General features: G+C 40.1%; 1 protein-coding gene across 3 annotated transcripts in view; it reads right to left on the minus strand.

The window, feature by feature from the left end:
* Positions 1-26,409, minus strand: part of LOC142660620 (choline kinase alpha-like) — a 62,159-nt gene that overhangs the window by 27,877 nt on the left and 7,873 nt on the right. For 2 of the 3 annotated variants that reach the window (XM_075837302.1, XM_075837301.1), the window contains exons 3-8: positions 22,814-22,922; positions 12,404-12,457; positions 10,895-11,008; positions 8,582-8,715; positions 3,395-3,478; positions 2,918-3,022 (exon numbers count right to left, since the gene is read on the minus strand). In XM_075837302.1, the coding sequence (XP_075693417.1) occupies positions 2,918-3,022; positions 3,395-3,478; positions 8,582-8,715; positions 10,895-11,008; positions 12,404-12,457; positions 22,814-22,922 (600 nt within the window). The remainder of the gene's footprint in view (positions 1-2,917; positions 3,023-3,394; positions 3,479-8,581; positions 8,716-10,894; positions 11,009-12,403; positions 12,458-22,813; positions 22,923-26,409) is intronic. The other variant, XM_075837304.1, reaches the window with a different exon arrangement.

Below are 26,409 nucleotides of genomic sequence, written 5' to 3' on the forward strand. Positions count from 1 at the left end.
TGTCCTACTGACTTAGAATGTCCCACTGTAGAGCCCTGGATCTGAAGTGAGCCCATAGTACAGCTGGGATGCATGACGTCGTCATGAGGCCAAGGACTGGCATAGCCTTCCTGAAAGAGGTTGTATGGTCTAAGTAGAGTTCTGAGACGGTCTACCAGGGGATTTATTTTCCCTTCTGGAAGGAAGGACGGACATCTGCTTGGAGGAGTGTAGGAGAATTCCTAGGAATATACATCTGTTTGATGGGTTTCAATTTTATTTTTTATTAAATTTATGTTCCATCCTAACATTGTTAGTATAGCGCGAACTCTCTCTATTTGTAGGGTCAAGGCCTGAGATGTTTCTGCGACTTAAAAAATCGTCCAAGTACGGGATCAGGAGGATGTCCTTCGTCCGGATATAAGAGGCCATTTCCGCTATTAGTTTCGAAAATACCCCTGGGGCTTGTGAAATGCCAAAGGGGAGGGCTCTGTATTGCAAGTGAAGTAAAGACCCTTTGAGTGTCACCGCTACCGTCAGATATTTTTGATGACGGCATATAGGTACGTGGTAGTAAGCATTCACCAGGTCTAGTGATGCCATCACACAATCCCTGGAGAGGAGATTTATAGTTTAAACAATGCTCTCCATGCAGAATTTTTTGTAGGTCAGATAAAGATTCAATCTTTTTAGGTTTATTATAACCCTGGGTTTTCCTCCTGGTTTGTTCACAAGGAAGAGAGGGGAATAAAAGCCCTGACCTGTCTGTGCTTGGGACCTGAATTAGGACTCATTTTTTCTATGAGTGATAGGACTTCTAATTCTAAGACTCTCTGCTCCTCTGGGTCCCTTAGGGGGTCTTGTGGGAAGAAATCTGTCTGGGGGAAGAGACCCGAACTCTAGCACGTACCTGGTCTTTATAATTCCTAAGATCCAAGGATTCGCTGATATTCTCTGCCAATCCTTGAAAAATAGGGAAAGACTACCCCCCACCATGGACCCTTTGGCGTCATTGTTGGTCTCTATTTTTTCCTTGTAAAAATTGAGGCTCTAAAATCCTGTCCCCTAGGATTAGGTCTTTTGTTATTAGGCCTTTTGGGACGAAAGGCATCTTTCGTTGGTCTTGTCTAACCCCTTTCTGCTATCGGACGTTTTTTCTAGTAAGTCGTCAAGCGGGGGCCCAGATAGATCATCTCCAGGGCAGGGAATAGCACAGCTTCCCTTTTGACCCAGTGTCTCCCTTCCAGGTTTTTAGCCAGATGGCCCATCTAGCATTTGACAGGGATGCTGATCTGGCGTAAAGGGTCTACTGAGGCATCTGCCAAGAAATCTGCGGCCTTGGAAAGCATTGTAAGGGAGGATCGGATTTGATCCCTAGAGGTTTTGTCTTTCAGATGAAGCTCTAATTGTGTGAGCCATATTTTTAAAGATCTGGCCACGTGGCTACAATGCCTGGTTTAAATCCTCCCATAGAAACTTCCCAAATCTTTTTTTAGATAAGTCGGCCTTTCTATCCATGGGATCAGACAAGGAGCCCAGATCCTTGAAGGGAAGGGAATGTTTTCTTGAAGTTTTTTCCACTGGGGCGTCAAGTCTAGGGGTATTATTGCTTTAGGATCATCAATGTTCATAGTTGCCCTTACGGTCTTGAGGAGTTGATCTAGGTCTTCCGTTGGGAACAAATTTCTCCCTCCCTCGTCTTCGTCTGAGGAGTCTAAGGAGCTGTACTCTCCTTCCTCTGATTGAGAATCCTCTTTTGCGGAGAAATCAGATTGATCTATCCGGCTAGAAGAGGTAGGTGGTAAATCCTTTTTTCTTTTAAGGGACTTTAGGGAGTTCCTAACATCTGCCCTCACAATATCTTTAATACTTGAGCCCAATTTTGTAGACTCTTCTGAGATAATGTTGTCTAAACACTTCTGGCAAAGTCTCTTATTATAGGAGGATGCTAGTTTCTTTTTACAAACAGCACATTCCTTGTTGTGTTTTTTTTTCCAGTTTTGTCCTAGTACAATCCCTGGCCTAGAAATATGTACAAAAAAAAGGGAACAGTATTTATTAAGGAAGAGGGTTTTTTATCTTACCCCATAGTCTGGACTTTTCCCCAAGTACCGCACTGGAGGACTTGGTGGCATCGGATCGGTCAGCGCGTCCTGGCGTTTCCATAATGGAGGAAGAAGCTGGAGACCAAGGCTCCTGTTGTTCAGGCCTAAATAGGCCTTTGATTGAGGCCCTCTGCTCCGGACGCCTGGAGCACCTCCTCCCCGCTATGGTCACCGGAACCAGCTCCTCGAGTGTTGGGCACGTCACCCTGAAGGAAGTGACGCGTCACGGCGACCGGAAGTCTCTGCAGTGAATGCGCCAGAAGCCGCCAACGCTGGGCATCGTCCGACCCCACTAGGGAGCAGAGTATGACCCCGGGAGACCGCTCTCCCGCCAGAGGAAGGACTCACCATGTGGACCTTGTACCACCTCCAGGGAGGGAGGCGTTGGACCGGGAGAGGAGGGAGTACCTGTACAAGGCTTAAGGTTGCTCCCTCCAAAGGAAACTTCTACCTTCCAGAGCACCCCTAGTGGAAATAAGGTAAGACCTTGAAAGGGGGACTGCAACCCAGGGAGAAGTGCTTTTCCTACAGGACAATCCTCGCATCCGGGGGACAGAAAACCTGACTGGGTGTGTGGAGAGGTGAGTCCCTTTTTACATCCTCAGGTTTCCTGTCCAGCAGATGGGATGTCTCTCCAGGGGTGCGGTCATAGGTGAAAGTGTAAAATGTATTGTTATCTGACACCCTGGCACTTACTCACATTTATAAACTTCTCCTAGGAGAAGTCCCGGTAGTTATGCTAGATTATAAAAGGGACAGTAATATGCAGTAGATAGTGCACTCATGGGGAGTTCAGGGTTCATGTTGACATACTATAAATATCAAGAACATACCTCAGATTAGCTATTTCTTTAGGAAGATTGTAGCTTAAAAACGTGTTCAGCTTCCTGGTATGGGATTCTTTAGTAAATTTAATTTTCAGTACCTGCTTCAAGTACCTAAAAACAAATAAAGTAATTCAATATAGTTCACAATATGACAGTGTCAGTCTCTCTCTCAAACAGATCAGGGACACTGCCAAAAGTTTTCACTGACTTGTCTTAAACTGAACTCCCTTCTATTACCCTATCTACCCTGTTGTAGAGCAAACTGGACAGGCTTAAAACTGTACTGAAATAAATGATAATGTAATAAAGACAAACTTTATACCTCCCAGCGAAATTACAACAAGACAGGCAAACATGGGAAAAACCCCAGGGAAAACTACAGAAGACAAAAGCAGTAAAACCCCTATAAAGGGATCAGAAAGTGCGGGGGGAAAAAAAACAAAAACAAAAAAAAAAAAACATCCTACGACGCTAGTAACAAACCCAAGACCGGTGAAAAACCACACGATCACTTCCTCTTCCTCACTTTCTGTCCAATTTGAGGCTTGGAAGAACCCTCGCAGGAACCTATAGAATTAAGAGAATATATAAAATCTCTTCCTACTACTGAATGCATAACTAATCTCAAAGAGTTCACTCAAACGGTTAAAGACCACATCTCAGAACTGTGAAATGATGTTAAACAAGTATTTACTAGAATCAACACACTTGAATTGAAGATTGAAGAGACATGTTCTCAAATAATTCAACACTCAGAGAAAGTGACAGGAATTCTTATAGAGAAACAAGAGGTAGCATACCTACAAAAAAATCCATATTGACGATTTGGAAAAAAACAGATCATGCCGTAACAATATCCACATAAGAGGAATCCCTGAAACTGTATCGGATAAAGAAATACCATCCGTTTTAACTCAAATCTTCTCTGAATTGCTCCATAAAGAGGAGCCTTGTGATATGGGTCTGGAAAGAACACACAGGGTCTTTAGACCAAAATCAATAAGCCACGACAAACCTAGAGACATTTTGTGTTGCCTTCAGAGTTTTAGGCTCATGGAAGAAATCCTAACAAATTCAAGTAATCACAAAAAAAATTTGAGTACGAGAACAACGATATCCAGATTTACGCTGGATTTAAGCAGAAAACATCCCGTACAGGAATTACAATTTCTTTGGCTAATAAGTCATTAAACAAAACCCCTGGATGATCTGACATTCGTCCTGAATAAACTGGATTTCAATCTTCAAATCCCAGACTGGATCACGTTGGAGGAGAAATTGGATCTCCCACCACTACCCAGTGTGGGAAATTGGGAAAACATTACACCACAAAAGACCAAGAGGATGAAAAATACCTGATACAGAAGTCATAAAAACCCCAAGAGCGAAAGACAAAAGACTACCTATAATGGAACCTCAAGATCTATAGTCTTTAAATGGTTCTTGAGAATAGGAACAAGAAATTTGAACACTTCACCTGTTACACACGAGGACTTTTGATTGTTCTTATGGGACAGAAAAGATCTCCCTTGATGCATACTTTTTTTTTTTTAAACATGAGTCTATATATATTTGAATATTAATGTTTAGTTACTGGTTTTACACCTCAGAAATAAGTATAATGCTGATTTGTTCTCAGTGGTAGAAATAATATGCCGTAAAATAGTGTATTTTCTCACCGTTAAGCATAACATACCATAATTGAGGTAAACAATTGCATTTATACCATTTACTTGCCTGTTAATCAATCATATCTTTCGTTTCTAGAGATTTTGCTGGGAGGAGCACTGGATCTCCACAAAGCCTAAGGGTATGTTCACACACAAAGTAAAAAACGTCTCAAAATACGGAGCTGTTTTCAAGGGAAAACAGCTCCTGATTTTCAGACATTTTTTAAGCCACTCGCGATTTTCACAGCGTTATTTTACGGCCATTTTTGGAGCGTTTTTCCATAGTAAATGAAAAACGCCTCCAAAAACGTCCCAAGAAGTGTCCTGCTCTTCTTTTGACGAGACGTCATTTTACGTGCCGTATATTGACAGCGACGCGTAAAATAAAGGTTTGTGGGAACAGAACATCGTAATACCCATTGAAAGCAATGGGCAGAGGTTTGTAGGCATATTAGGGGCGTTTTTTTCAGGCATAATACACACGAATTAGGTCTGAAACCACTGTGTGTGAATATACCCTTATTGTGAGGGAATACTCACTCAACCTGGTGTAGAATGGGGTTCCCCCACTATTTCCACCCAGCTGCATAACATGACAATTGTTGTTTTCTCTGAAAACTGTTTACATTATAATTTGTTTTTTGCGCTTCTCAATCTTCTATCATCACACCCATTCTTACTGCCTGAATCAATATGCGTCTCACTACACAAAAGTAGTCTGAATTTAATTTCCAATAATTTTTTTTAAATGGCTGAATTTAGACAAGCTACTTATTATGTGGAAGGTATTAATATCCATCAGAAGAGATTGCAAATTCTATAATTTCTGGAAAAACTGAAAATAGATGTAGTGTTCTTGCAGGAGATCCACTTTAAGAAATCTTATACTCCTATCACAAAGAATAAAAATTACACCCAATGGTACAACTCATCCTCACCCCTTAAGAGACGCAAAGGCATTACCATTATAATACACAAAAAACTGCCTTTTAATATAAAAGACTGTGAAACAGACAAGGATGGAAGGTATGTTTTTATAAAAGGCTCAATTCACGTCAAATTATTCACTTTTGCAAACCTCTACACGCCCAACATAGGTCAGGACACATTTTTCAGACATATATTTGAATCATTAGAGAAATTCAAAGAAGGCTCACTGATACTAGGAGGAAACTTCAATACCCCCTACAACCATCCTTCGACACGTCCAACAACTCAACGATTTCATTTAAAACATTGAAATTTATGAAAAAAATTATTTTCTGATGGATTCCTGGAGACTAAAATTTCCATCCACCAAAGAATACTCTTTATATTCGGTGGTCCATAAAAAAATACTCAAGGATAGATTATCAACTAATTGAGCTCAGTTACAGAAGTGAGCTATAGCTTGATCACTCATTCGGATCATGCCCCACACTTTTTGACCCTAGAATTGATCCCCAAGTATGCTTTTAATTGGAAACTAAAATGAAAATCTGTTAAATAATAGCGAAGATGTCAAACACTTATTATGCGGTCTTCAAATTTTTTTTAAAAGACAGTTGCCCCGATGGCAAATGTACGCCTACTATCTGGGAAACTCATAAGGCTGTTATTAGAGGCCATCTCATTGAACTAGGCTCGAGGGAAAAAAAAAAGGAATTAAATTAATACAAGGCTTTAATAGGAGATAGTAAGGTTAGAAAATATACACAAATGAACTTTAAACCCCATGGCAGAACTTAGATCAGAACACAGAGAACTTCTAAATATGAATACAGAAAGATTCCTCTTTTACTCAAAATTTAGATCATATGCTCAATCTTGACGAAATATCCAAAGTATTTAATACATTTTATGAAGAACTATATAACTTGGATACCCAAAATGTCCAAGAAAAGGAAAGCAGAATAAAAGTAGTCTTAGATGATGTACACCTACAATGCATTAAAGAGACTCAAAAAACAATGCTTAAGCCAGTCTCAACTCAAGAAGTCGAAAATACAATCAAATTAAGCCCAAATGGGAAAAGTCAAGGACCAGACGGGTTCTCCATTATTTACTACAAAAAGTTTAAAGACATCCTCATCCCTATATGACTTATTACTTGAATAGCATAGGTTCCTCCAATTCATGCCATAAAGAATCCCTACCTGCGCACCTCACCTTGATCCCGAAAGGTAAAGACGCCACATTATGTAGCAATTACAGACCAATCTCATTAATTAATAGGGACATTAAAATCTATGCTAAAATACTTGCAAATAGATTACAACCTCTACTACCGTCCCTTATAAATCCTCAACAGGTGGGTTTCACTACTAATAGGGAAGCAAAAGACAAACACTTTGAGAATAATTAATATTATACAAATAAAAAAAAATAGAACTTTTGACGGCCTAATTACACTAAATTCAGCTAAAAACCTATGGGATCAAAATGCTCACTACACCCCTAGATAAATTCTTTTTAGGGCTGTAGTTTCCCAAATGGGGTCACTTCTGGGGGATGTCCACTGATTTGGTCCGACAGGGGCTTTGCAAACGCGACATGACACCCGAAAACGAATCCAGCAAACTTGAGCTCCTTCCCTTCATGTGTCCAAACAGCCGTTTATTACCACAGATGGGGTATTGCCATAATCAGGAGAAATTGCTTTACAAATCTTGGGTTGCTTTTTCTTCTTTATTCCTTGTAAAAATTGATAATTTCTAAGTTTATTGGGAAAAAATATTTTGATTTTAATTTTTACGGACTAATTCCACTAAATTCAGCAAAAAACCTGTGAGGTTAAAATGCTCACTATACCCCTTGATAAATTCCTTGAGGGGTGTAGTTTGCCAAATGGTGTCTTTTTGGGTGTGTTTCCCCTGTTTTGGCACCACAAGACCTCTTCAAACCTGACATGGTGCCTAAAATATATTCTAATAAAACGGAGGCCACAAAATCCTCTAGGTGCTCCTTTGATTCGGAGGCCTGTGCTTCATTCCATTACCACACTAGGGCCACATGTGGAATATTTATAAAAACTGCAGAATCTAGGCAATGAATATTGAGTTGCGTTTCTCTGGTAAAACCTTGTGTTACAGAAAAAAATGAATTGAAATGGATTTTCCGACAAAAAAAAAAAAAAAAAAAAAAAGGAAATTTGTAAATTTCCCCTCTACTTTGCTTTAATACCTGCGAAACACCTAAAGGGTTAAGAAACTTTCTAAATGCTGTATTGAATACTTTGAGGGGTGCAGTTTTTAAAATTAGGTGACTTATGGAGGTTTCTAATATAGAAAGCCCTCAAAGCCACTTCAGAACTGAACTGGTCCCTGTAAAAATAGGTTTTGTAAATTTTCTTGAAAATGTGAGAAATTGCTGCTAAAGTTCTAAGCCTTGTAACGTCCTAGAAAAATAAAAGGATGTTCAAAAAATGATGCAATGATGGGAAATGTTAATTAGTAACTATTGTGTGTGGTATTACTATGTGGCTTACAAGTAGATCCATTTAAATTTAGAAAAATGCTAATTTTTGCTAATTTTCTCTAAAGTTTGGTGATTTTCACAAAAAGACTGAATTTATTGATCAAATTTTTCCACTAACATACAGTACAACATGTCACGAGAAAACAATCTCAGAATCCCCAAAACAGGCTCAGTCCTGCAGGAGTTAATTTAAAGGGTATTGACCGCCCGGCGAAGAGCAACTGGGGATTCTTTGGAGTTCGCTGGGATGAACTTTGTATTTCTACATGTCCCAGTATTATAATTAAAGTTTGTAGCATAGAACTTGTGGAAACATTAGCCATCTGTTATACGTGTACATACAAATTATTCTATTCATTATCAGCTCACTCATTCAAAAGATGTAACATTCGTCATTCATAGTGCATACATTTGGCCGTAGTATAGGGTCAATCTTGGAGTATTCAATAAAAAGACAACCATAAAGACTTGGTAGTGTCTGTTACGTTGCCATTTGCTTATGACAGATACACAAAAGAGAACCAGAAAAATATGAGTAACTAACTTCTCCATTGTTCCAAAAAGCCATTTAGGTTCCTTGTTGAATGGCATACTCATGCAATGGAAATGAGCCATCTTCTCTGCTATCTCAGCTGATATATCAGGAAAACCCAGTTCTTCAGTTTCAAGCTTTCGACTCTAAAAACGAGAAAGTCATAAAAGGTGATTATCTCATACAAAACAAAACTGCTAGACTACAAAAATGCGAGATCTCACGGATGAGTAGAATCACAACCTTATAAAAGCTTTGGAAGTAAAAGCATTTTAATCTATTCCGAACCCTTCCAATACAGCTTCCTAAGACATTTTTCCAACAAATCCAGAGAATTCTATCAGTTTGTGTGGGTGAAACGCGAACCTAGGATTGCTTCCCATATTCTGGCCCGAGACAGGAAATTGGGGGGGTATGGGGATCCCGAACATACATGGGTACTATATTGCTACCTTGGCTGCTCACATTTCTCTTTGGTGGAGATCTAGTATGACTAAGCATTGGGTTCACATTGAAGCCTCTCGTTTTTCCAGTTACTCTTAAAGCGCTTTTATTTCACATTTATTGGAACTTACCTTATCCGACTGATATATCAACGCTTACTATAGTTGCCTTAAACTGTGGGAAATATTTATATGAACACTCGATGGATTGATTACCATTGCCCAAATCTTCTATCCCACTGGACTTTTTTGAATGGGTCATTCCTAATATTAGTCTAGCCAACAAGGAAACGTTGTGGTATAGTAGATCTTTCTCATATCCTTGAGAATAAATAAACTGCTAGACTTTCCTTGTTTGAGGTCCAAGTACTATTTGCCTCAGGGTGAAATGTATAAATACTTCCAGATTATACATTTTATGACTAGTCATAATAATTTAGACTCGTTATGCAACCTTAAGTTACTAGGATGGCTTAATAAGGGGTCTAAAGGGCTCAAATATGTATATGACTTGATCGACACTCAAGCCTGTTTCATAAAAACGTATCTTATTAGAATGTGGGAAATAGACTTAGGGACAACATTTGAGGATAGGGATTGGCTCAAGGCTTTCAAATTAATGCACACCTCATTATTACGCTCTTCACGTGCTGAAGCCGCGGTTAAAACGGTTCTACGTTGGTATTACACACCAGACAGTTTACAACGGATGTTCCCTCATACCACATCCGAATGTTGGAGGGGTTGTGGCTCTAAAGGCACGCTGTTACACATTGTGGGAATGCCCTCTTATTCGGGATTACTGGAAGTATTTGACCTCTTAGAAGAATTTTTTAAGATTCGGATCCCAATGTCTCCTCATTTAGCTCTACTTTTCCTTCAGATTGAGGATGTCCCTCCACGGTGTAGAATATTAGTGTGTAAAATTTTAGTAACGGCTAAATTAGTTTGAACGAGATATTGGAAAACTACCAAGGCTCCACCACTACATGAGCTGATATCGCTGATAGATAGGTCTTATGTATATGAGAAGATTATTGCTTATGGTAATTTTACATATGATACCTTTGCTAAACGTTGGATTGCTTGGGTTAAAAGCCCTTACTGAACTTCCACATGATAAAGGGCTCTCTCCTGTAGATTATTTTTTTTTGCCTTGAGCTTTTATTTTTAACCACCTTGTCAACTAGATCTGTAACTCTGGCTTCTGCTTTTGTTTTATGTTTATACTGCTGTTCATGTAGGTTTCCTTATATTTACAAGAACGATGCATAAAGGGTCATGCTATGCTCATATTGTAACTGGAAAACACGTCAATACCAGATATATGGCAAGTACCCGATTAGGACTAAACTTTCTATTGTATGTTCATATTTTCTTTAAAAACCTCAATAAAAATTATTGATACGGAAAGGTGATTATCTGCCCTGAACGGGAACAAATAAAACCAAAATTCAACGTGCTGGAATAAAATTGCTCAAGGCTGGGGAAAAAAAAGCCTGCCTTAAATAAGATTTTAAACTTGGCAGTTTTTATAAAAATCTTTTACTGCAGGTCATTAGGATTTGAGCAAAAATGGTTGTACAGCCCCACAAAGATGATCAATTTCAATGAAGCTCTGGTTGTACATGCGCATTCATCATACTAGGAAATCTGGCATCTGACCTATTGATTCTAACGTAACAGAAATCTCTAATATTGAGATAAAAGATTCAACTCTTGGAACATCCTATGTAAAAACTGTTTCTGGCTGTGAAAAGTTAAAAACAGAGTGAGTCGATGGCCAGCACCAGTCACATTCATCGGTTCCAGAAGACTCTTGCACAACACTTACTCATTTATCACGAGCAAAGGAATATCGCAATATCTTAGCTGTACTCACCGGAATAAATTGCTCCAGACGTCCTTGTGGAAAGATCCCATACAACTTGGGACCGAGGGACCTTTCTGCCAGGATTGCAAACATCACACTCTCCATTACCATGGCTGCAGCACCCTGATAGCATAAAATTGTAGTTTTATATTATATCTTATAGTCTTTGTCAATCTTTAGGTAGCATAAAGTTAATCTGACCACATGTAGAAGCTACATCAGGTCTTAGAGCCCTTTTACACTGGGCAATTATCGGGCAGACAAGCGTTAATAGAACGCTCGTTCCTGATAATTGCCCTGTGTAAACAGGTCAGTGATCAGCAGATGAACGAGCAAACGCTCGATCATCTGCTGATAGTATAGTTTTAAAAAAGTGAATTATGGTTGTCGGCAGTACATCTTCCTGTATAAACAGGGAGACGCGCTGCCGACACGATAATGTATGGGGACGAGCGATCAGAGTAATGACCGATCGTCCTCATACTTGGCTCCATGTGACAGGAGCAAACGTGCGCCGATCAACGATGTCCTGTTGATCGGCGCTCGCTGTGCCAGCCAAATATCGGAAGGTGTAAAAGGCCCTTAAGTTATTAAAGGAGTTAAAGTAGGGGTAGGTACAGACGTGTCATGTTAACATGCAGATAGCAGAGCTGGTCAAAGAAGCAACTAGTCCGCTTATCTTAATCCAGGCAACAGCAGGGCTGCCCGTTAAAGAAGCTCTGTCACCACATAAGTGCCCTATCTCCTACAAAAGGGTATTTTATGTGTATTTATTATAAAACTCTTTTTGCACTTGACTTTACTATTTTTTTTATTACTATGGTCTGTCCCTCAAAAGGTCAAAGACGACCTTTGGGGGAACTATATATTTTTTCTCTTTCTTTTACACCATGCTTTTCCCCTGTAAATGGGGCAGCACAGCAGCCCCAGTTACAGGGGAAATCAGCCCTCTCAGTGCGATTGTCACTAATATGGATGTGCTGGGTCTTGCAAGACCCAGCAGTAGGCTGTCAGTAACGGCACACGGTGATCATGTGACCAGTCACATGATCACCGGGAGGAATAGAGACAGTGCCGCTGCTGCTGTCTCTATTCCTATACACAGCGTTCATTGAGCGCTGTGTAAAAAGACATCGGAGAAGACAGAAGCAGCGAAAGCTGCTTCTATCCTCTCCTCAGGGTCCCCGGCAGTCACTGACAGCCAGAGACCTGACATTCAGCTGCCCGATCGCGCGGGCAGCAAGTTAAAACCCAAGCCGTAAAAAGTCTATGGCTTGGGTTTTAAGGACCCTGACCGCTGGCTGTAAAAACACAGCCAGCGGTCGGGAACCAGTTAAAGATTTTCCGCCGCAAAAACAATCACAACACTTGCCATGTGTTGCAGGTTTTACCACCCCATTGAGTTCAATGGAGAAAACCTGCAACAGAAAAGCGGCGTTTCCAAAAATAAATTGATATGCTGCGGATTGGAAGACAAGGTCACCTGTGGCCATGAAAAATTACACTGGAGATACTTACTTGGAAGAAATTCTCCCTCTGGGTCTCCTGGTTCTCCCCTTTGTTACAAGACATCTGATAATATAATGAAGTAATTTAATTAACAAGAAACGGCAATCAGCAAGTAATTAGAAACATAAACGTCAGTAAGCACATACTGTATATCTTTACTGAAGGTTTGTCAATTTGAATTGCACCAGTCTAGGTGGTCAGTTATTCCTAATGGTCTCCTCAAAACTTAGCCCCCAAGGGCTGTAGTCTCCACTGTTTGTATACAGGCAGACTAAACTGATTAGCAGTATATATAGAACACGACAACCAATCACACATTGGCCCTTTTAGCCAGAAAAGCTATAGGGTGGAGTACATCATTGCTCTTTACATACTTACCTCTGCTCTAACATTACCTTTAAAAGCTAATACAACTTAACTTGGTGTCAGACATGACTAGACATAGCCTTTAAGCTCTGTATGTAAAATGTTTGTTTTTTTAATAAGTGTATTCGTGTGTTAATAAACTTTGTAAATACATTTTAATAAAAATTATTTTTACTTTTTAAGATACAGCTGCTCTATATTCGCTATACGAGGCAGCTGTATAGTTCGCTATTCACTGAATCAGTCAGTACCGCGGACCTGACGGGTTCAGTGAATACTGAACTATACAGCAGCTATGTATGGAGAAAACAGCAGCTGTACCTTAAACTTTGTAGATACCTTTATTTTTACTTTAACACATTTTAAAATTAAAAAAAATAAAAAATGTACATAGCCTTTAACAATATTCCTGTATGGAAACATAACATATGGTTGCCACCTGACCTCAAAGTTTGAAAAAGTTATCTAAAGAGCAAAAAGAACCATACTCTGTGTGCACCACCAATATATGTATAGCAAATGATAATAGGGAAGGGAAGAGGGGAACAGGTGTGTGATTCTATTGAGTAGAATTTTTTAAAAAAAACCTTTATTAAATAAGGTTTATAAATGGTTGAAATATTTAACAAAGGCGTAACAAGTGCAGATGACACTTAATTCTGCACTACATTGTTTGACAAGAATCAGCCCATATGAAATATGGTCCCTCAACAATTCGAGAATACAACCAACACACTACGGTAAAGGATGGAGGCAGTGGCGTAGCTATAGGGGGTCGCAGTTGCGACCGGGCCCCTAAGCCTGAGTAGCCCACGGGGCCCCCATTGCTATACAGTATGCTGATTAAATAAATTTTCTGTGCTGTGAAGCCAGCACTTCCTGGTTACGGTCACATGGTCCTTAGCGTACCATGTGACGTCACGTGAGGGGCGTTCCAGCCAGCGTGGAAGAGCCGGTGCGGAGGACTCCAGGTGAGATGCAGAGTCTGTATTGTAATGTATGGTGCTGTCTGTTTGCGGTGGAGATGGGGGGGCATTAAATTACAGCCCCTCCTCCGCTCTCCACCGCAAACTGCACAATACATTACAAACTGAGGGTCGCGTCCCCCTGGAAGGGGGGGGGGGGGGGGGTCGTGTGAAGACCTCCAGGGGGCTTCGAGTCACTCACACAGGTCCCAGTTCTATTCAATGCTGGGGCAAGGAGCAGACGGCTCCTTGCTCCAGCTTTCACTGTGCCCTGAGCGGCTCGACGCAGGCAGGCGGGATGTAGTGACATCATTGCGCCTGTCTGCGCCGAGTCACTCATAGAACAAACCGGAGGAGGCGAAGGATCCTCCAACCGGCGTGGGAACGGGAACAGGTTAGTAATTATGTTATTTTTCTATTATGCACATTTGGGGGCATTATACTGTATGGGAAGCTCATATGGGGGCATTATACTATGGGGGCTGTTGGGCAAGGCGGCTGGGCATAGGCGCGCACAGGGGTCTGGTGATGGTGGTGTTGAGGAGGGGTACTCAAGCTGAATTCTTGTACTCGGGCCCATGAGCCTTTAGCTACGCCCCAGCGAAGTATCCTCCACCCGGTGTGGGAACAGGGATAGGTAAGTAATTATACTATTTTTCTATTATGCACATATGGGGGCATTATACCGTATGGGGCATTATACTGTGCGGGAGCAGCTATGGGAGCATTATACTGTGTGGGAGCATTATACTATGGGGGCTGTTGGGCAAGACGTCTGGGCATAGGCGCGCACAGGGGGTCTGATGATGGTGGTGTTGAGGAGGGGTAGGGGAGCCCAAGCTGAATTTTTGCACCCAGGCCCATGAGCCTTTAGCTACGCCCCTGCATCTAACAATTTTTAAGGTAGTGCTAGAATTAAAGAGGACCAGCTGTAAATAGAGGCAATGCCTGAGAGGAGAGAGGAATCATGGGAACTGTAGTAACTGCATTGAAAACCCACCCAGAGCAAACCCTTATAAAATGATAATAGTGCTGTACAGAGCTGCACAACATAATGAAATATCACTACTTCTGAGCTATGGTGGCATAATCTGGTCAGCTTTCAGATACTGGTGTTCTTCATAAGCTCGGAAAAACCCATTTAATCTAAAAGATGCTTGGAAAGTGGAATGGAGCATATGGATAAAACTAATATAGTGACTGTATGTAAATATTTAGAAGGACAATAGTATAGGTATGCAGATCTATTCTCAACACTACTAAATATGGCAATGACAAAGCCAAGTAGAGCATTTTTCCCATCTACAGTGTAGCCTCTCCAAAAAAAAACCAAAAAAAAAACACCCTTTATCTAATTTGTCAGTTTCATCATATCCCATGTACGAACTAACCATCTTTGAGAGGACCACCTCTCTAGAAGACCATTTCTTAATACAGTTTTTGGGTGATAGTGTCAAAAAGGTTTCACCATACACTATATACTAGTCCTTCTCAATGACTTAGAATATCATCAAAAAGTTAATTTCAGTAATGCAATTCAAAAAGTAATACTTGTATTATATATTGATTCATTACACACAGAGTGATCAGTTTCCAGCATTTCTTTGTTTTAATGTTGAAGATTATGGCTAACCGTTAATGAAAACCCAAAATTTAGTCTCAGAAAATTAGATTTAAGCCCAATTTAAAAAAAATTTAATACAGAAATGTAGTCCTACTAAAAAGTACAGTATATGCCCTCAATACTTGGTCGCGGCACCTTTTACATTAATAACTGCATCAATGCGGCGTGGCATGGCAGCGATCAGCCTGTGGCACTGCTGAGGTGTTATGGAAGAGCAGGTTGCTTTGATAGCGGCCTTCAGCTCGTCCGCATTGTTGGGTCTGGCGTCTTGACAATACCCCATAGATTCTCCCTGGGTTTAGGTCAGGTGAGTTTGCTGGCCAATCAAGCACAGTGATATTGTGGTTATTAAACCAGGTATTGGTACTTTTGGCAGTGTGGGCAGGTGCCAAGTCCTGCTGGAAAATGAAATCAGCAGCTACATAAAGCTTGTCAGCAGAGGGAAGCATGAAGTGCTCTAAAATTTCCTGGTAGACGGCTGCGTTGACTCTGGACTTGTTATAACACAGCAGACCAACACTGTTGCTCAGTGGTCCAAAGTCCTGTTTTCAGATGTAAGTAAATTCTGCATTTCATTGGGAAATCAAGGTCTCAGAGTCCGGAGGAAGAGTGGAGAGGCATCAATCCAAGTTGCTTGCCGTCCAGTGTGAAGTTTCCACAGTCAGTGATGGTTTGGGGAGCCATGTCATCTGCTGGTGTTGGTCCACTATTTTATATCAAGTCCAGAGTCCATGCAGCCGTCTACCAGGACATTTTCGAGCACTTCATGCTTCCCTCTGGTGACAAGCATTATGGAGATGCTGATTTCATTTTCCAGCAGGACTTGGCACTTGCCCACACTGCCAAAAGTACCAATACCTGGTTTAATAACCACAGTAACACTTTTATTGATTGGCTAGCAAACTCACCTGACCTAAACCCCATAGACAAATCTATGGGGTATTGTCAAGAGGAAGATGAGACACCAGACCCAACAATGCAGACGAGCTGAAGGCCGCTATCAAAGCAACCTGGGCTTCCCTAACACCTCAGCAGTGCCACAGGCTGATCGCCTTCATGCCACGCCGCATTGATGCAGCAATTCATGCAAAAAGGGCCCCGACTAAGTATTGAGTGCATATACTGTACAAACTTTTCAGTAGGCCTACATTTCGGTACTAAAAATAATTCTTGAAATTGGGCTTATATAATATTCTAATTTTCTGAGACACTAAATTTTGGGTTTTCATTAACGGTTAGCCATAATAATCAACATTAATAGAAAAAAATGCTGGAAATGGATCTCTGTGTGTAATGACTCTATATAATAGGAGTTTCACTTTTTGAATTGAATTACTGAAATAAATTAACTAACGTTTTGATGATATTCTAATTAATTAAAAATGGACTAGTACACACACGTTTATTTTTTGTTTTTTAAAGTTAGGCCCCATGCACACGATCGTACATTTTCCAGATACATTCACTTCTATGGCCGACGGACACCTTCCTGTATATTTAAGCGTCCGGGCCGTAGAAAGTTTCCGAAAAAACCCCCCAAAAAAAACAAAAAACGACAGGTCCTATTTTTATTTTTTACGGACCATGTTACCATACTTTATAATGGGAGCACGGCCAGCAAATGCGAGGGACTGTTCGCGACCGGCTGTGCATGGGGATTAACAATTGACTCATTCAGTTGTTCGATCATCTAGTGTGATCATTCCCTCAGACTCCGGTTTCAATCCCATCATGCAAGTTAAGGATTGGGACAGCAGTTTTGAGAGTCAAGGGTTTAGAAGCTGTACAAATAAACATTAAATCTGTGAGATGTCCCATTTAAGAGCCATTAAAATGGTTAGAAATTTCCTCATTAGTTCATTTTGGCCCGAAGCACAGCTAGTCCATGAAGCATATATAAAAACACAGATGCATGCATAAATATAGCATTGCTTATAAAATTAATCAAAAGCTTTACATGATGATCTGACTCTACGGTTGCATACTATACCGTGGATCGTGTCTGTCACCTGGAAACCAGAGTGTGCAAGGCACGACGACATGGGTACGCCTGCAGCAAAGAACACATTGACATACAACTAAAGAGGTATAACACCCTGCCCCAGCAAGGATTCATCTCCACCCGCAAAACCCACCCAACAAGACCTGGAGAAAACGCCAGAAAAACAGGCTGCTCACTGTAAAAAAGTCATACTGGTATTTTATAAAAGCACAAGATACTGAGCTGCGTTAGAACATTAGTAGCTAAAATATAATTCTAGCACAAAATATTATACTTATTAACCCCTAAACTTAAACTGGAAAATAAAATGCTGGACAACATTTTATACCAAGTAATAGATATATGCTAGATATACTGTAATTATACAAAAATTAGAAATAGTACTAGGCTTTTAACTTATACTAGTAAGAATGGCCAAAACAGGAGGGCCGGCATACTATCAAGAGTAAAGTTTAGCATTACCAGCCAGAACAGTTTTCACCGTCAGTTTCTTGATATAAAGTGATCTAGTCCGTAGTCTTTATCTAATTCCTAGTGTGAAAGAAAAATAAATATTTGCCTGGTATCTCAAATATAAAAAGGACATTATTCCTTCTTCACGGGTCCCTTGACCTTTTGAGACAAGGTGGCTGCCATATTTCTACCAGAAAGCAAGACAACCATTCGTTAAAATTAGTAAACTTGTTGTTAGGTAGACAAAGCCAAAAACAATTGAATGTGCATGGTTTACTAAAAAGTTCAGTATTAACCCAAATTATATAGCTTAAAGAGGCTCTGTCAGATTATAAATGCCCTATCTCCTACATAATCTGATCGGCGCTGTAATGTTTATTTTTAAAAACGATAATTTTTTAGCAAGTTATGAACAAGTTTAGATTTATGCAAATTACTTTAAGACAACTGGACGGGTTTTTACTTTTTACCAACTGGGTGTTGTAAAGAAGTGTATGACGCTGACCAATCAGTGACCAATCAGCGTCATACACTTCTCATTGTTCCAGCCCAGCTTCTTTCACTGCACAATCACACTGGAACAATGAGGAGTGTATAACTGTTACAGGGGGCATTTGACCATCTGTATTATCTCCCTTTACTCCGTTCCTAGTCAGTTACCGGTTTCCTATATAGTCCGCTTACTTTGTTTTGATCACAATGTGTGCGCGCGCACACACACACACACACACACACACACACACACACACACACACACACCCCCCCCACTGGAGTAACATACAACCCTCGCTATATAATATATATATATATATATATATACACATATATACATATACACACACACTTTACTCACAACATAGAAGGGACAAAATATACATTACATCAAAATACATTGCATAGCCAACACAACCACACACATCTGTCTCTTTTCCTACCTTCCCTGGGCACTTTGCACATGTGACTAGTAATGTGTGTGTGTGTGTGTGTATATATATATACATATATACACACACACACACACACATTATAAATCCAGGTACCAACCTTATACGGTCTCCTGTTATTGCACCTATAACCAAAGCCACATATAGCACCGGCCCATTAGTACATGTACATATAGAGACTCATGCATAAACAGCATATATAATCTACTCTATATTCCTAGAATATCTCTATGTACACACAAAGTCTGCTGTAATGTTATTATACTTATATACATACACAGAAAGCACACATGGGGCCAGAAGTGCTGATCGTCCAGGGCTGGCAGGAAAAGAGAGAACCAAGAGCTTCACATGGCCTATATGTTCCTATCCCTGAGTTGAATCCACCCATTCCATTGACTCCGCCTTAAGACCACCCATATACCTACCAATGTGCATCTGTACAGTATAGATAAATCTAATCCCAGTATAGTCAGCTGTCTCTACATCCAGTTTACAATGGCTCCTTCCTGTACTGAGGTCCATTGTAAAGCTAATAAGGCAGTAGATAAGAATCTATGACCAAATGGCTTCTGAGCATACTGCCACCTCAATCGGTGAACACCACTGAATAATAGCAGTATATACTAGATCTATTTACCAGGTATATTTTATGTGGTCATAAGTGTCTGGATGGGAACAATATTCTCCTGTAACAATGATGCTGATTGGTCAGCGTCATACACTCCTCTGTACAACGCCCAGTTGGTCAAAAGTAAAAAAAACACGCCCAGTTGGTCATTAAGAAACTAATTAGCATAAATCTAAAATTGCTCATAATTTGCTAAAAAATTATAGTTTTTCAAAATAAAAACCAGTTATCTACATTACAGCGCCGATCACATTATGTAGGAGACAGGGCACTTATAATGTGGTGACAGAGCCTCTTTAAGCAAAAGAAATGTCAGCTTTAAATGAAAATGCATATTGGAATAGAATAGGGTCATGTTCTCTGTGTACCGGAATATTTACGTTACATTTTTGTCTTGATAAAACACATTTTACACATCGCGGGAATAGATAAATGGAGAACAGTTACACTATAAAGACAGGAGAACATGCCCCTTTTTGTTTTTTTAAAAACTTTTGAATTAAGAATATAAAACTTTCAAATAAAGTGAACATGAGATAGTGGAAAACCAGTCTTTTTAAGAGTCCATGATCCAGATCATGACTAGATATCTTGTGCTACCCATCTACTGAAATTTATTTGGACAGGTAGCCACTATATACATCCCTTACCTCAACTTTTATAATATGAAATGAAAGGAGAAGAGACTGCAGCACTCGAAGTAGAAAATATGTTTTCTTTAATTCATCAAAACATGGACATTCAACGTTTCAACACTGTCGGGGGCTCAAGCATGTTTTGCACGCTATGGATTAGTGATCTGTTTTACACCGGGTATACTTAGTTACCTGCGTGCACTCCCCATTAAGTTGGGATACTGTTGTTCCATCTCCATTGCTGGTTGTGCTGCTGGATATCCAAGTTTATTACAGACATGGATTTTTAATGGCAGCAGTGACTTCAGAGTCAATGGCAGAGAATCCACATATACAGTTACAGATGACTTTACTGGGCATAATCATAACAACTGTACCTGAATGTGTTACTGAAGTAAATGATTCAAGAACAGAAATTAAAGTAACCATGATAGAAAAGTAGATCCCTCCCCTGAACATTACTGACATTATCAAAGTCCATGTCACACTGCTCTCGTGGCTTGGACTTTGAATAATGACCGACTGGGTAAGCACTTAGGTAAATACAGAAGCTGTCAAAGTCAAAAATAACCTTAAAAGCTTCATATATCGAAATAGAGCAAACAGAAAATTGGCACTAATGGGTTTAAAAAGCCAAATATTCTATAAAACCATGCCCGATTGCAGAATGTGATGGACTCCTTTACTGTTCATATCTAAGATGAATAGATTTTACAGCTAATTTATGAAGGGACAATTCATTGAGTATTGTATGAACTTGTCCACATTCTGTAACCAGTGTTCACTAAATTTGGTGGAGCATCAAAATCCTCTTTTGTAAGGAATTCTCTTAATCTTACCTATAAGATAAAAAGGTGTAGTGAGGTAAAATAGATTTTACCTCTAAACCTGGCATGACCAATTTCTTCAGAATTGCAACGCCACCCATGAGTTTGATATACTGAACCTGGAAAGCAGACAATAATCACCTCTGCCAAGGATAGTTATACGCGCTTAGGCATTTGACACTTTCTATTAAATGATAAACCATTTAAAACATAGGACTCATACCTCAAGTAAAAGACAGTCCCAGATGTCAGAAGTTTTCATTGGTGAGGCTTCAAGCTCTGTGACTACAATAGTTCACTAGAATGAAGTCGTTTAAAGGCTCTGGACACCTATGCACTGAAATTTTATTTGTTCATTTGTTTCCAAAATGCTAAATTAAATCAACTGTCTAAGTAATCTTCATTCAAATTTCCTTCCATTTTGCTGCTGTAGAGCCTAACTCCTTCATCTAGTGTAGAGAGGAACCGAAGAGCGTGCACGTGTAGAGAGGAACCGAAGAGCATGCACGTGTAGAGAGGAACCGAAGAGCATGCACGTGTAGAGAGGAACCGAAGAGCATGCACGTGTAGAGAGGAACCGAAGAGCATGCACGTGTAGAGAGGAACCGAAGAGCATGCACGTGTAGAGAGGAACCGAAGAGCATGGATTTGAGTTATCTTTCCAGGATACTGCTCTTGTGTACACATGCACAGGGATGAAGCTGTGCTAGTACATGAGAGAAGTATCCTGGAAAGAAACCTAAAATCCAGCATGTATTACTGGGAGAGACAACTACATAAAAGAAAAAAAATAAATAAATCAAACTAGGGGCAGGTTGCAAACTGGATATCAGGGGGGGGGGGTCTAAAAAAGGATGAAAGAATGGAGTTTGCAGCCTCAAACAGCCTAGCAAAAGCTAAAGATTAAAATTGCACTTTTATGTAAAAATATTTTCTTCAACTTCAAAAAGGTGACCATAGCCTTTTAAAAGGTGCGGTCTGTAAGACTTAAGTGGCATGTTGCTAGGCTGTGTCACCAACACCTGCTTGGTGGGGGTCCAACAGTTGTGGCCTCTACCGATTGCTAGAAAGAAGCTGCAGGGGTGATCAAAACGCACCATGCCACTGTCCTGCCAGATCTCCTTTCCAGACGACCACTATAGACAATAACCATCCATGCAACGGACTTGAAACGACAGCACGCGAAATGGCACTGAGCTCTTCTAGCCTCAATGCCACTTATAGTAATCAGTGGGTTCACAGCAGTCAAACCCAACAATGATCGGGAATTATCAGCATATCCTAGCGATATGCCACCAATGTCTGAGAAGTGCTCGACTCAGTGCATATCAGCTTTGGCTTCCTTTGATTTTTTTCTGGATCGATTCAGGAGAGCTGAAGACTTCCAATAGAATATAATGTACGTCTATGGGCAGTCTTTAGATCTCAAGTACAATTTGATATTTATATCAACTTCCCATTACCGTTAAAATGTATTAAAAGAGAGTCTCACCGCTCCCCCTTCCCTCCCACACCGCATTACTTTAGGGGCAAATTAGACCAGTTTAATCACAACTACAGTATGCCAGCGATTATGCTGCAAACCACACTAGGGAAATTAACGTTTCAACTTTTAATCCGTACACTCCATATGGCAAGGAATATTAGCCTTCCACTCGGCTTTCGAGGGACGGCTTATGGATCACATGGCGTATGACGCTGGGGACCGGTAGAGCAGTCACTCAAGAGCAGAGGGGGAAGTGTTATAGCAGAGAAACCGGACAAATTAGTTGGTCACAAATGGTCTACGGCTCCCTTTAATGAAACAGATAGCTAAAGCCCACCTGCTTGGCTATGAGAACTGAATTTGCCCCAAAAGCTACATGTTCCGACTGGACATTTATGCTACAAGCAGCAAAAACTTTCAGCGACACCAGCAGAATAAAACAAATATTTAGAAATTTCTTAGGTATCATATCACAAGCTCACCCACCTGCAAGATTGCGCCATATATACGCAGAAGGACACTTTGTGGTTCATTGCCTAAATAGACCTCATCTTCTGGCAAGGAGCAATGAAACAGCATGTTGCTTAGGCCACCCCTAAAATAAAAATAGGGCAATTTAGTTATACACAAACAAATTTAGGGGAGATGATTTAGAATAGCGCAAAATGTTGTTTTACACTTCTGCTCTGTTCAGACTTGTTACAAGCATATTGGGCTTTCGGATTTATTTTTTTCTGTTAAAAAGTAATACAGCACTCTGCAGGGATCTTAATGGAGTCCATCAGGAATTACTTGAACGGAACAGTCATGGCTCCGATATAATAAATGGAACACGAGGCTATAGTGTATATTTTATGCTTTGAGCCAATTCATGGCCAGGTTGCATTTTATAGTGGAATACAGCAGCAGGCATAATAATTCAACACCTTCAAAAACATTCAGATATATAGACCAGACATGTCAAACAGATTCGTTTTAACCTACTCCAAAAAGATGCCCGTCAGGTCTCCTATGTTATATTTGAAGACCACATAGTATAGAGGAGAGATAGTATTCTGCGATTTAATTCAGTTTTTTCATGTAAAACATGGTTTAGGCCCTTGGAGACGCAACATGTTTTGGCCTTCGGGCACAGCCGATTTTTTCAAATCGGACAGGTGTTCTTTATGTGGTAATAACTTGGGAATGCTTTTACCCATCCAAGCGATTCTGAGACTGTTTTCTCGTGACATTGTACTAGGTTAGTAAAAAAAAAAAAAAAAAAACTTAATATTTGTGAAAAACACCAAAATTGAGAACATTTGCAAACAATAGCATTTTTCTAAATTTAAATGTGTCTGCTTGTAAAACAGATAGTATTGCCACCCAAAATAGTGAAAAGCTAACATTTCCCATATGTCTACTTTGTTTGCATCGTTTTTTAAATTGACTAATTTTTCTAGTATGTTCCAAGGTTTAGAACTTTAGCAGCACTTTCTCCCATTTTCAAGAAAATGTCAAAAGGCTATTTTTTTTCAGGGACTAGCTCAGTTATTAAGTGGCATTGAGGGCCTTATATGTTAGAAAGTCCACATAAATCACCCCATTTTAAAAACTGCACCCCTCAAAGTCTCTTAACCCTTTAGGCGTTTCACATGAATTAAAGCAAAGTAGAGGTGACATTTTCGAAGGTTTTAGCAGAGAAACACAACTCAATATTTATTGCCCAGATTCTGCAGTTTTTAGAAATATCCCCCATGTGGCCCTAGCGTGCAAATGGATTGAAATACAGGCCTCAGAAGCAAAGAGCACCTAGGGTATTTTGGGACCTCCTTTTTTTAGAATATATTTTAGGCACTATGTCAGGTTTGAAGAGGTCTTGTGGTGCCAAACCAGTGGGAACCACCAAAAGTGACTCCATTTTGGAAACTACATCCCTCAAGGAATTTAGCTAGGGCATAGTTAGCATTTTGACCCTAGTTTTTTTGCTAAATTAATATGAATTAGTCTATATAAAAAAAATAAAAAATTAATATCTATGTTTTTTCAGGAAAGAGTCCAGGTTTCGATGGACAAGTCTTGCACGGATATATGGTATCTTTACGGATACCCCTTTTTGCACAGACACTGCACCTTTTTTGTGCCCTGCTTTTTTTGATGTGGCAGGCACATCACTTGGAGAGTGCTGCCAAGGAACGATACATCAAGAACTACTTGAAGCAGCAGAAGTCTCCCACCCCTTGTCTACAAGCAGAAGAAATTTAGTAGTTTCTAAATTTTGGTACTCCAAGTAGGTACTGGGGTGGCCAACTTTACGGAAAATTAAAAATTAATTGTATAGTGCCATCTGGACAAGGTACACTGCCAATTTCTTGTACCGTATTTTACTTTTTCACATGGCACTATACGGTTTTAACATATGATCATTCAAGTCAACCCCCGCGCACGAACCCTAACAAAGTTACACAAAACACACTGACACTTTATTAAAAAAAATAAATAAAAAAAATTCCTTTCAAAAGGTTTATATAGCCTTTAATGACCAAGCCATTTATTTAATTGTATGCATCATCACATTCAAAAGAGCTATAACTTATTTTTCTGTCGCCATAGCTGTATAAAGACTTGTTTTTTTGCAAGGCAAGTTGTATTTTTTAATAGGACCGTTTTAGGGTACATTTATTGATTAACTTTTATTAACCTGAAAAACAGAAATTTCTAAAAAAATGTTTGCGTCTTAAATATACACGTTTAACGTGTGGTATAAATAATTTTATTTAGCGGGTCAATATGACTGCGGGAATACCAAAGTATTAGTTTTTATAGGTTTTACTATTTTTACACAGTAAAAACAGTTCTTTTGCAAAATTGTTTGTGTCGCCATATTTTAAGAGCCATAACTTATTTTTCTGCTGACATAGCTGTATGTTTCTTTGCCTGATGAAGAGATCGGTCTTATCTCGTAACGCATAGCATTCTTATCCATTAAACATAGATCTTATTTAAACTTCTTGCCTTGGATTGAATCCTTCAATTCCACAACATTTGGACAGCGCTGGAGAATTTTATCCACTTTTTTCCTCAATTTATCTCGAGTGAAAACTATGACCTAGCATGTATTCACTAAAGGCAGACCGGGGGGGACTTTGTTAGGCCCCTGGCTGCCATAAAAACAAATTGGCAAATGTGCCGATGGGGTGAGGGTGCCCCTTCCCTCTAATACTAATTTAAATGTGGCGGTCGCTATAGATCGCCACATGAAAGGGGTTAAACGGGCGGGATCTAAATCAGGCATGGATCCAGCCTCCGGTAGCTGAGAGCAGGGACCTTTTACTCCTACCAGCGGTGCCGTTTCATTCTGATGCAGCTCTGTAAAAAAGGCTACTGCATCAGAATAAAGCCGTTCGGGACAAACTTAAAAACACCTGCCAAGTTAAACAAATTCAAGCCTGAAGTAAAATGGCAGGCAGTACAGTTATTATAGTGGCTGTCATCCAGAACATTGAGACACTTAATGCTCTATCCATTTGAAAGCATTGTTCCCCATCACAAATTACAGTTGTGGAATGCTTTGCATTCAGATAGGACCTGGGTGGACAACTTTATCACCACATATAACTCTATGTTGCAGAAGAGCAAGGCTAGGGCTACACGACGCCTTTGGCTGCAACACAGCTATCCTTGGCCTGTGTTGCAGCCAAAGTCGTCGTGCATCACAGGTAATGAAAGTCAATGTAGTCGTAAGAAATCCTAACCTGCTGAACTACCCGAGACTGTAAGGGTATGTTCACACGAGGGCGTCCGTAACGGCTGAAATTACGGGGATGTTTCAGCCTGAAAACATCCCCGTAATATCAGCCGTAAAGGCATGTGCAGGCGCTTGAACGCCGCGTCAATTACGGGCGTAATTGGCGCTGCTATTCATTGGAGTCAATGAATAACGGCTCCAATTACGGCCAAAGAAGTGACAGGTCACTTTGACACGGGCGTCTATTTACGCGCCGTCTTTTGACAGCGGCGCGTAAATTACGCCTCGTGTGAACAGACAAACGTCTGCCCATTGCTTTCAATGGGCAGATGTTTGTCAGCGCTATTGAGGCGCT

Source organism: Rhinoderma darwinii, chromosome 9, assembly GCF_050947455.1.
Source record: "Rhinoderma darwinii isolate aRhiDar2 chromosome 9, aRhiDar2.hap1, whole genome shotgun sequence".
NCBI lineage: Eukaryota > Metazoa > Chordata > Amphibia > Anura > Rhinodermatidae > Rhinoderma > Rhinoderma darwinii.